Here is an 11,776-nt window from a genome sequence, read left to right as displayed (position 1 = left end):
CGATCGACGTCATGCAACGAGACCGTGACAGACAGGGGGCGCGGCCGTGGTAGAGGACGTGCACACAAACCGCAGGCTAAATAGATAATAAAATTACATCTCCATTTTGTCTCTTTCCCTTGGCGCAAAGAGCAACTTCGGATTCTTCTTCTTCTGCTGCTGCTGCTTCTTCTACTTTTTGGAACTCGCAACATTTTCCAAGTAGACTTACCATAAAAGTAAGTTTATCCTTAACAAAACTAACAGCAATTACAGCGCAACTTCGACTTACGAGTTGAATACGCTCCGTGACCAAACGCGTAACTCAATTTAATTTTATATCAAATTAAAGTTCCTAATTGAAATGAATTGAAATGATTGAAATGTCAAGAATGTGTTCCAGCCAACCCAAATTACACTTTTTAGGGGTTAAGTGGTTTTAATCAAGAAAAATAGAACAGCTTTTGATGAAAACATAAGAGAACTTAAAGGCCTACATACTGTATTCCTGGCCATTTACTAGATTACCTGTACAGTGGCGTGCAGTGGTGGTGGTGGTGGTGGTGGGGGGGGGGGGCGGGGGGGGTGTTACGGGTCGCCGGGGTTCAATGAGGTGGTGTGTGTGAACAGTGAAACAGTGAAAAGTCAACAGGACTTGGGAATTGAACTGAAGCTAAAACTCACGAATTTTTTTCATGTCATTTGACAAGCAGCCTATCTGAAGCTCGTTGCTCGTATCTCAAATTTTGTCTTGCAATGCGAAAAAAAAATGTGACGGCCGAGCATTAAACATTTACAACCAGTTACAAGAGTTAGCATGCCTGCAGTTGGTAAAATAAATACGACATACTACTTATATTAGTAACATTGGTTTCAGATCTGACGTTACTTCACAAAGCAAAAGTAATGCGTGCACTGGAAATGTTGCCCAACATTTCAAAATCATAATATATGTTAGATGTGATAGAAGTCAAGGTGGCACTGTATTTGTTCTTCAACGGGCGATGCCCTTGTCATGCGGTTAAGTGAAAAAGTGTTATTGTGAGATTGTGATTGACCTGTCTCCACATCGTTAGAGGCGTCGTGGCATTTGAGCCCCGGCCATGCAGCCGCAGCAGCGTCTCCTCAAAGTGCTGGTCATCGGCGACCTGGGGGTGGGCAAGACCTCCATCATCAAGCGCTACGTGCACCAGGTGTTCTCCCAGCATTACCGGGCCACCATCGGCGTGGACTTCGCTCTCAAAGTGCTGCAGTGGGACCACGCCACGGTGGTGCGTCTGCAGCTGTGGGACATTGCGGGTGTGTTGTGACACTTTTTTTCAATCTCCCTCCCCCAACAAAACAGACTCCGTCTAAACAGGAAATACTTTAGATGAAAACCTTGTATATCGTCTTAGTGTGAACTAGTACCTCGACTTACAAGTTCAAGTCTCACAGTCACAAAGCTCATAACTCAAATTTGCTTTGACTTTCATGACTACTTTAAGTGACTCATTAAACAGCAGTAATATTATTAGATTTTTTGCAGAGGATAAAGAAAATACCTTTGGCTATATTTAATAGGTGCCATTAATGTCTAAAGTTACGACACAATGACTGTCGTTCTTATTTATTATCCTGTCTATGGCGTTTTGTATTGTGTGTTAGTAGAAGGCAAGCATTTCGTTTCAAATGCACAAAGTGTAATTGTCTTTGTTTTCTGTTTAGATTTTGAGTCAACGTCTACTGGGAGTAGCATGAAACAGCTTGAAGCCATTTTTGAAAAATTGTTCACTATCTGCCCAACTGCTGCTTGTTGAATTCACTGTCCATAGAACCCTCATATCTCAAATTTTTGCTCGCAAGTCAAAGCACAAGAACCTGCACATCTCCCGCTTCAACTATAGTGCAGACAATGATTTTGTCTTGACCCGAGCGGCGGCAGGCCACAAAGCGGAAGTCTCCTGGCGCACCATGACGGCGCATGTTGCAAGTCAACATAGTCACAGGCTTTTTTTGAGAACAGGGTCGCGTGTTTGCGCTGATGCGGCCTCTAGATTGGCATCATGCGGAGCATGTTAGTATCAACTATAGGCTCGTGTATACATTCACACAAACAAAAGACAAAAGGTGCATTTACGTACCTAAGATGCTCTTCTCTGCTCGTTATGATGTTCATTATTCTGCCTTGGTGAAATGAAGAACACATTTGTTTCAATACACTTATAAGAGGAAGATGGAATTTATGACCATTTTAATGTCTTGTAAGTTGTTACTTTCCACCATCCTGTAGATTTTTCTGTACTTGATTATTTCTGATGGCGTTGTAATTTACAAACTACTTTTGAAGATCATGTCCGTACCCTCTACTCCTTACGTTTTCAAAATAGGCCAGTTATTTTTTTTAACCTATTTTAACCTTATTTTTTTGTATAAAGTACAGTATAAATTCATTTCTATGTTTTACTTTTACACTCAAATCAATTTCAGTCAGTTTTTGACTAAGTACAGGGGTTGAATTAGTATTTCAACCTTTACCATTTAAAAAAAAATTTTTTTTTAGATAAGACAAGATGTGATCACGTTTATCAGTGCTACAATAGGGAAATTTTGTTGAAATGTTTTCTTAATTTTATTTCAGAGTGTGAGTACTTTTGCCATCTGGGCTTCTTCCCTGATAAATTAAGAAAAATTTGGAAAACAATCTCTCTCATCCACATTGTTGACAAAAGAGAAACAAATCCTTACTTGGCACCAAAGTTGAACGGCCACTTCCTTGGCCGGCGTCCCGACACTCCATCAGGTTTGCTGCAAAGTAGCAATCAGATGGAAACAAAGACGCACTTTATTTCCACGAGATGTTAAGCAATGTCCCCGTTTATGCAAATGACATTAGAATCTTTTCAGAGCTCACATGGGTGCTGCTGTGACTATCACATGTGACCGTTTGCAAAGAGCTCGCAAGATGTTCCCATCATCTTTCGGGATTGAAGCCTTCTTTGGACCTTAATGCAAAACCTCATCCTCCCTTCTCCCACACAAAGGACAGGAGAGATACGGCAACATGACACGTGTTTACTACAAAGAGGCCGTCGGCGCTCTGGTCGTCTTCGACATGACCCGGATCTCCACTTTCCAGGCTGTCCTCAAGTGGAAAGGAGACCTGGACTCCAAGGTGAACCAATAAGAAGGAAAACCGGCGAGCATTGTCCTCATGTTGTTGTTGTTAGGTTGCCCTAAGCAACGGGAGACCAGTTCCGGCTGTCCTGTTGGCCAACAAGTGTGACCAGCGGCGCCTCGGCTTGTGCCCTAAACTCCCCAAACTGGAGAACTTCTCCAGGGATTACGGCTTTGTGGACTGGTTTGAAACCTCAGCCAAGGTAAGACTTGATGTCCTCCGCCAAGGAACCCACTAATCCAAAACTCTTCATTTGACTAATGATATAGGTCCTAATATACAGTGGATATAAAAAGAAAAAAAACATGTTATGGAAAGCCTACTAGAACAGCCGGACTTTATACAGGCTTAATCAGAGGCACTTTTAACGGCGGCAGGTGTTTGCCGACTCCCATTTGACATGTTTGAATGTGATTGGCTAATTCCGAACACAGCCAAATCCCAGTTGCAAGAGGGTGTGCACACTTGTGCAACAACATCATTTCACTTTATTTTAATTCACCTCTCGAAAATTTCTATTGAGTCTCACAGGTTATAATAGATCACATTAATTAATGGTGGAAAAGTTTTGAAATGATGAGTCTCATTATTTAAATCCCCTCATTTGGCATTGCAACATGGGTGTGTAGACTTTTTTATATCCACTGTGAATGCCGTTACATAATCATGAGGGAGTAGCCAATGAGTGATTGGGAGATATTTTCCATCCGCAGGACAACACCAACATCGACGCGGCCATCTTGTGCCTTGTGAAGAACATCATGGCGGTCGAGGAGGAGCACGCGTCCAGGAGCGAGGCGGACGGCGGCGTCTTGGTGCTGCCACGCTTGGACTACGGCGCCAGCGACAGGCCGCTGTCCGGATGCTCCGGATGCTCCAGACTCAAGGCCTCCGACAAACATGGCGACTGAATCTCTAGCAAGAGACTGACGGGACATTTCAACATTTCAATGGCTATTTATTTGTCTCGTTGCTATGGACGCTTCTCATCTGGAGTGGCGTAAAGATTTCAATACAGTAGCGCCTTGAAATATCGGTGCACTTCTGACCCCCGCCTCTAGATGTCGCTAGAAAACTTCACAACATCAATTCACATTGGTTTTCTTGTAGTGGAAGGACAACATCAGTAGATGGCGCCAATGTGCCATTAAATTGCTTACCTTACCATCAAAAGAAGAACGAGGAAGGACAATATATTGGGTACAGTTGTTTTTTTTTTTAGCTCTCATTTTCTTCGTTTGCGTCTTAAGTGGAGAGCAAATGTTATTACCGGTACTGTGTTTTAATACAATACAGTTGAGTGTAATGTCTCTTATGAAAAAATACGTAAAAAATATTTGTGGTGTTTTTTTTTTTTTTTTTTGAGAGTGCTGCAATGGATTAAATGCAATTCCATTTAAAATCAACACAAGTATTTGTGCTTCTCCTCAAGCACAGCACGCTCTATTTGTTTAATATTAATTCCGGAAGATCCGCCAGCTGACGTTGACGTATGCGAAAACAATGACATCAGTTACTGTTTTTCATTTCTGATGGATATCTAGAGGTCAGACAGTAGGGAATGATGAATGACAAAGGCACTGTCACATTTTCCTTACTCCCTTAACCCTACATCTGGATTTTCAGTGAAATCTAGCATGACGTTCTGTGACATAATTGCTGATAAATGAAGTTCAAATCCAACTTACTTTATTCCCCCTTTCCAATAAAAAAAACTGCTCACTGGCCTTCATGTCAGCTTGACATCCCAGCCAGCATGTTGGTATCGTGAGAAGAGAAGGAAATGTTTTGGCCCCTGGGAGAGGCAAAAATAGACATAACATAAGTACGCTCCAAGAAGTCTAAACATTTCAAAGTCACTACTAATATATTTACAGATCATAAACCTTGAACTCCTTTTGGTTCTTATCATTTTCCCAAATTCTCCCGTTGGAATCTCACACCTTGCAATCGCCCTCAGTGGGCTATGGTTAGCCTCTTCATGTTTCCTCCAACACACTCACGCACACAGCTGGCTTGTGTCAGCCACATTGCTTCTTGATGAAGTGTTTTCCCACAACTAGGGAAGCAGATGCATGCTTTTGGTCTTCTATTGGGCTGTTCTTCATCTTTTAACGATCCGTGCAACAATGAGAAAAATGACTCGCACACGAGTAAATGTCTGAATCAGTGAGATGATGACAGTGGAGAAGTGGCAGTAAAACAGACCAAATTCCAAATGTCAGCGGTTGGTTCTGAGCAAGAGACACTCTTTGCATGCTAGGTGTTATTTAACCAAATGCGAAATTTCAATATTTCTACAGCGTAAGCTGCTCCAAAAAAAAAAATGCTATCGAACCTGCTAACGCTAGCATCAGCTATGGCGGTAAACCTCTTTTGCCAAAAGTTCTGATAAACACAGGTTTCTTCTTTGCGGGCGCTTAATGCCTTGGCCCAAAAAGGGAACATTACAGGAGTGCTCCATTCCAAATGTGACCTCATAAATGTCACATTAGCTGCCCTCTAATAAATGGGAATTACACATCCACATGTGTTCCTCCATGTTCATCAATTGGCCTCTCTGGGCTTGAATGACTTTTATTTGAGCCTTTCCTCACATTCTTCTCCTGGAGCCCGGCTGCCCTTTCGGGGTCAAAGGGAAAAAGGTCCCGAGTTGGGGTCACGTGTACGAGGGTGTGCACTGAAGGGTTACAAGAGGATGCTCAGCAAGCCAGACACATTCCAGATGAAGACAAATGGCAATTTGGGGGGGCTGTTAAGAGGTCATGAGAACAGCAGCTTGCACACACAAACACACGCACACACAGCATGTTGCAACTTCTTCCTTTCTTTTTATAACAGTAAGAGCAGTTTGTTTGTTTGGCAAGTGTGCTCCACTGGAAGCGTTTGCGTGGGATTGGGAAGGGTGGGTAACGTGAGATGAGCTGACAGCGGGTGACGTTGAATGTTTTCATTGGATGGGCCGGTCCAAACCAAAAAGTGAAAGACCAGCTTGATTCCAGACTTGTCACTATAGTTTGTTTTGTTACGCTAAACTTTCCGCTTCAGCCTCGGAGCACAATATGATCAGGGTCACTTCTATTTTTCCTCTTTTCAACTTTTTTTCCATCCGTTTGGTATGAAGATGTATTTATTTTTATTTATTTATTTTTTTATCTAATGCAATTTGGAATCAAATTGATTTATTAAATCAAATTATCAAATTGAATTATTTGTTGTTGACCAAAAGACGACAGTGAAAGTGAACATTTGAAGGAAGTTCTCATCCTTGCAGGCCGGGAACGTGAGCGTGCCGACTCACAGCTTCGTCCAAAAACCGCAGCGAGAGGAGACGGCAGCTTCTGGAAAGTTCACGTGAACATCCATCCCGTTGTCTGATGCCGACAGATTGTGCTCTTAAGAAAATATAGAGAAACGTGTCCTAGGACGCCTGCGTGGCGGTGCGGCTTCTTCCGTGCCGTCAGAGAGCCGTTGTCGATTTGACTTTGGAGGAAAGGACCTGCCTGAACCTCCTCTTCAGCTCCTGCATGTTGGGAGATTTGGGCCGGGCTAGGTGGAGGCCTCCTCGACGTTTCTCGCCGTTTCCTCCCCCCAACGCCCGGGAAACCTGCGGCATGGAGATCACGTGACCCACTAAAAAAAAAAAAAAAAAAAAAAAACATGCGCCTGGAGTAGGATAATGGAAGCCCACCTCATGACACAGCTGCAGGAAGGCGGTGTGGACGCCCTCGTGGTTCTCCCTGGCCGAGGCCTCGAAGTAAACGCCCCCTGTGCGAAAGGGCAGCATTCACGTCGACATTCATCGCAGGCACTTTTTTCGCCACCTCTCCAGTTGATTGGATACTTCATTCATCCCATACCGATACAACATCCACCAAAATAAGCAGTAGGCGGTTCCCACCTAGAGAGGACGCTAACGTCTCGCCTTCATCCGCCGGCACTTGTCGCGCTCGAAGCAGGTCGCTCTTGTTGCCTATCTGCAGAAGATTACGCGGCAGATCAGATTAGCGGGATTATGAAAGGCTCACCTGCAGCAAGTGACACAACAACTCGCACCAGTCTGGGAAGATGATCACAGGGAGGACTTGAGTGGGGACTCAGCCCACCACTATCAGGTGGCACGTAAAGAGCGGGTTAGGAATTCCTACAATAGGCCTGGGTGCTGCCCTGCAGCCTTGTCAGGAAAAAAGTATCCACAATGGAATTCCTTCTCCCCGGTTCTTGTCATGTTTATAGGTGTGGTTGAATCAAAATTAAATTCCAAGACGCTGATCTTGCCTTTGAGTATTTCATACATGAAGTACGAAAAAATATGGTCGTGTAGAAAGAGTCCAAACGTGCCACTGACCAGTATGACAGGAATATTTCCCGAGGGGTGGATGCGTCTGACGTGCTGGTACAGTGGCCGGATGGTGCGATAGCTGCTGTGGTCCGTGATGGAGAAGACCAGCACGTAGCCGTCGGCCCAGTAAATGGACCTGCCGGTTGAAAGCGTGTCAGCGGAGCGTGTCAAAGGCAAACACGCGTGCGCCGGCGGGCGCCTGACCTGTTGATCTGCTCCTGACAGTAGAGGCCCTCGGCGTCGTCCTGCGCACAAACAATCATCAAGTGTTTGGGACTGACAGCGCGGAGGACATGTCTGTGGAGGGTAGGGTGGCAAAATTGCAGAAGCTTTCTATCGGAATTCAAATCAATTTAAAGCGGAAGTCAACCCAAACATATTTTTTTCAAGAATATGTCCCCAGCATCACTGCTTGAAACATTCTGATTAATATTGCGTTTGTGGAATAAGCAGAAAAATCCACTTGTTTTTAGCCATCTCAGGGGGCGGCCATTTTGTCATTTCTGTCAACTGAAAATGACATCACAACTACTCAGGGCTCAGGTAACGATCAATCACGGCTCAGCTTCAGAAAGCAGGTCAGCCGTGTTTGGTCGTTACATGAGCAGTTGTGATGTCATTTTCAGTCGACAGTAGTGACAAAATGGCCGCCCCCGGGGATGGCTAAAAACAAGTGGATTAACTCTTATTCCGCAAACGCAATATTTATCAGAATGCCTTGTTTCAACTAGTGGGCTTGCATCGAACATATTTTTGAAAAAAAATATGTTTGGGTTGACTTCCACTTTAAGGAAGGAGGCAGATATTTAGCAAGTTAAACATTAAGAGCTTGAAAGGATTTAGCAAAAATTGACGGAAAGCTCTTAGCAACCCTCGTGGTGGCAACAAAGTTACACGGCCTGCGACGCTCGCCACCAGGAGGGGCTTCCTCCGCCCTCGTTAGCTTGCTGCCGTAGGAAGCAAGTGTCTCCAAGGACCCGGCTCTGTAAACACGTTGCTCTCATTAAAGTGACGGAGAGCCAGCGGCCAGGCCTAACATCGCATCCTGTCGCTTCGCACACATTCCCGACCTCACTTGGAGATAAGGGTGCAAAAACAGAAACTGGCAAGGACCTTATCTGTCAAGGGTTTGGGTGAGGGGTTAGACGAGCAAGTAGCCAGTACGTACCTGCAGAGCCACGCAGGGCGTGTCCTGGATCTGAAGCGACACCTCCTCACCATCCAGGGTGACCTTTCTTGAGTACAGAGCACCTGCATGGCGTGGATCGAGTGTTTCAGTGCAAGGATGAGAAGGGAAATGTGGAGGAATTTACCTGTGTTGGCTTCATAGTCCCCAATAAAGCGTTTTGTCAGAAACCTGACGATGAGAGCTGAAGAAAGGGAGAGCGAGCTCTTAGAAAATAATTTGAGCTGACCTATGTGCCACCATTTATCTAGACCGGAATTTCCCTTTTTGGGAAGAGTCTCAAACAAACAAGTTCAAAGTCCCAAGTGTAAAAATGATGCAACAATCACCAGGCCATCTCATCAAATACAAGAAAATGCAAATAAAAGGCTCATGGATGGTCAAAATATGACGGGGGTGTCCAAGCCACGGCCAGGTGATCACCATTAATTAATATCGGGTCATGTAACAGTGTAATGTTACAAAATAAATAATATGCAGTATATGAAAACAACATATAGGGGTGCCTCGTGTTTTTACAGCACAATGCAATTTTTCTTGTGAGAGAAACATGCTGAAAAAAAAAGAATTTTTCTGGGGGGGGGGGGGGCGGTTCGGAAGATTTGAAAAAGGAGTGATTCAAGATACAAACGTGGTATGGAATGCGAATGACTTAACATTAAATCAAATTAAGTTGAAGATTGTCAGAATGTCTAGAGAACGGACGGTTGAAGGAGGTTTTGAACACCCCAGCAATAAACCAACAATAATCCTTGAGGAAGGAATTAATATCATCCCTCCCTTGTCACACTTTGAGTCCAGCTGGCAATTGAAACGTTTGCATTGGAATCAACCCGCCGAGTGCTCGCTCACCAGTTTTGCCGACGTTGCTGGCCCCCAGCACCACGATCTTCACCGTCTTGTTGGGCACGCAGTCCGGCAGCGGGTACTCGGGGATGGGCAGCAGCAGAAAGTTGGCGGACCCGCTGTTGTTCATGGCTCCCGCTGCAGGGAAGGGGTCGCTCCAGCAAGCAGCATTGACCTCGGCTCCGTGTGGGAAAAGAGACCACCCTCCTCCCCCTCTTCTTCCCCCTCCTCCTCCTCCTTACGGCGCCGAGGACAAGTCAGTCCAGTATTCCCAGAACGCCCCAGGTCTCTTATCCCTGGATCTGCTCGTGCTGCGCCAAACACATGCGCTAATGCTCCAAAAGCGACAACAGGCTCCGGGACACTCCGCGTGGAGGCGGGAGACCGTGCGCACTGGGCATTGCACTGGGCAGGAAAAAAGACGAGGAAGGGGAGGACAAGGGGGAACAAGAGGAGGAGGCAAACTTCACTCACTGGACCGCCCCCCCAGATTTTTTTTTTAAAGCCCATTTTAGGTCGAATCCAGGGGCTGGGCTAGTCGGTGACCAGGGGCGGTCATTACTATATTGAAATAAATTAACAGAAATGTTAAAATAGTTAAGTATTTAAATGGATAATGTATATTAATACATATTGAAATAAATAGTGAGGTTCTGACATTTCAATCCAACAAATCACTAAAAACAAGTAAAGAATAAAAACGAAAAAAAAACACCAAAGTTACACAAACATGCTACGCAGTGGCATCATTAGGCCTGAAGCATCCCGAGAATGATTGAACCAATGATTTGGTTGCGTTTAACAAATAAAGCTTTAAAAAAAAAACACCAGCTTCAATATAAGGTATCCAGAAGATGACATTCAATAAATATTGACCTAACCTATCATTATTCATGTAAATATAATCATTAACCTGTGGGTTTCCCTTTACTTCCTGGTGTAAGGTAGACAGCCCTTGTCATGGTTTGTTATTCAATTTCAATCCGTTCCACTTGAACGCCCTTGTTACTGATAAAACATTCCATGTTTTCGCACCTGCCGCTATTATCGTCTAGCGGACTGTACATTTAATACGTATCATAGCAGACGGGGCAGACGAAAAGAAAAAAGTATCATAGATATAAGAGAGTTTGTAAAGAAAGCACAACTTCAGTGCCAGGGGTGGAGCTACAACTACATGGTGGCCAGGGCCACCCTTGTCACTCTCTGACCACCCCCACACAAGGATAAAAATTTTGATAGCTGCGATTTTTCTGCTTTTTTCACATGGTTGCAATACTCTAAAATCCCTTAATCTTTTGCCATAAGTTATTTATATCAAATCATTATTTTCACACCATCGCAAGCAAACAACATGGTTGAGAAGACATTGTTTATCACACCATCCACAGTCATAGTTTCATTAAATCAAATGCGCACATATCTTGCACACACACTCATAATACAGGAACAAACCTAAGTAAAAGTGCACGCATGCACAGCCACGCCTGCCAATTTTAAAATAATTATTATAATTGCTAACAGTTGATAACAGTTTTTATTCTACAGTTAATACAACAAAGCATCAAGGCTTAGATCAAATGTTAATTTAGTGTGTAAAGCGTAATAAACGGAACAATCAGTCAAGATAAAGGTGAACACCTCTGTTCGAGACGAGTGACCAACTCATGATGAGAAAAACGTCAGGTCGTCCCTGATAACTTGAATGGATGTGAGGTCAGTGTATTCCACATGGCCATAACTCAACTGGGCGGTGTCCATTTCTTCCCCTAGTCTTTCAAGTCGCATCAATAATGTAATCGTTGGATAACAACCGTGACTAATGTGAAGAAAATAACTATGACGTCTATTAGGCACCTCCTGCGTTTTCTTTCCTTCTACAACGATCTAACGAACTCTCTCCAGTCGTCACTGCACGGCAGGTTGTGGCATTAAGTTACACTGGAACATACGAACACAGCCGAAAATTTTGTAATTTTACATTCAAAGTAAAAAACTCGTCATTAAAAAATAATAATAACAATAGTAGTAAGAATAAAATAAGCGTGAAATGCTCTTTGAGCTGTGTGTGTTTGTGTGGGGGCGGGTGGCTGGATACGCCGTAGGAAAACTTAGATGTGAATAGTAAAGCGACTACGATTGTGAATGGAATGGTATGGTTCATTAGGACGCGAGTGAGGGGAAACGAGGCGTGCCCTGTCGAGCTTGACAGTCGTAGTAAACTGGGCAATCGAAACCGTACACATAGATGTGGAACATTTACAAA

The 11,776-nt window shown here is 44.1% G+C and overlaps 2 protein-coding genes across 4 annotated transcripts; one reads left to right on the top strand and one right to left on the bottom strand.

The window, feature by feature from the left end:
* Positions 1–47: 47 nt before the first annotated feature.
* Positions 48–5,071, top strand: LOC147151231 (ras-related protein Rab-38). Its single transcript, XM_086012253.1, has 5 exons — positions 48–218; positions 1,056–1,278; positions 3,003–3,133; positions 3,189–3,338; positions 3,850–5,071. The coding sequence occupies exons 2-5, from the start codon at positions 1,083–1,085 to the stop codon at positions 4,045–4,047; spliced, it is 675 nt and encodes a 224-aa protein (XP_085868379.1). The 5' UTR covers positions 48–218; positions 1,056–1,082; the 3' UTR covers positions 4,048–5,071.
* Positions 5,072–5,947: 876 nt separating this feature from the next.
* Positions 5,948–9,959, bottom strand: rasl11a (RAS-like, family 11, member A). Of its 3 annotated transcripts, none has more exons than XM_086012222.1 (8): positions 9,517–9,958; positions 8,792–8,848; positions 8,647–8,729; positions 7,683–7,723; positions 7,485–7,614; positions 7,038–7,113; positions 6,828–6,904; positions 5,948–6,743 (listed from the first exon to the last, which is right to left on the bottom strand). In XM_086012222.1, the coding sequence occupies exons 1-8, from the start codon at positions 9,638–9,640 to the stop codon at positions 6,597–6,599; spliced, it is 735 nt and encodes a 244-aa protein (XP_085868348.1). In that variant the 5' UTR covers positions 9,641–9,958; the 3' UTR covers positions 5,948–6,596. The 3 variants fall into 3 exon arrangements, with proteins under 3 accessions (XP_085868348.1, XP_085868365.1, XP_085868356.1); XM_086012239.1 differs by having other exon boundaries at positions 7,683–7,775; positions 9,517–9,685; XM_086012230.1 differs by lacking the exon at positions 8,792–8,848 and having other exon boundaries at positions 9,517–9,959.
* Between the last annotated feature and the right edge of the window lie 1,817 nt (positions 9,960–11,776).

Source organism: Filicampus tigris, chromosome 2 (genome assembly GCF_054856515.1).
Source record: "Filicampus tigris isolate MCC_2025a chromosome 2, RoL_Ftig_1.0, whole genome shotgun sequence".
Classification (NCBI taxonomy): Eukaryota; Metazoa; Chordata; class Actinopteri; order Syngnathiformes; family Syngnathidae; genus Filicampus; species Filicampus tigris.
The sequence above is the reverse complement of the archived record's forward strand: the minus strand, read 5'-3'. Positions and strand labels throughout refer to the sequence as shown.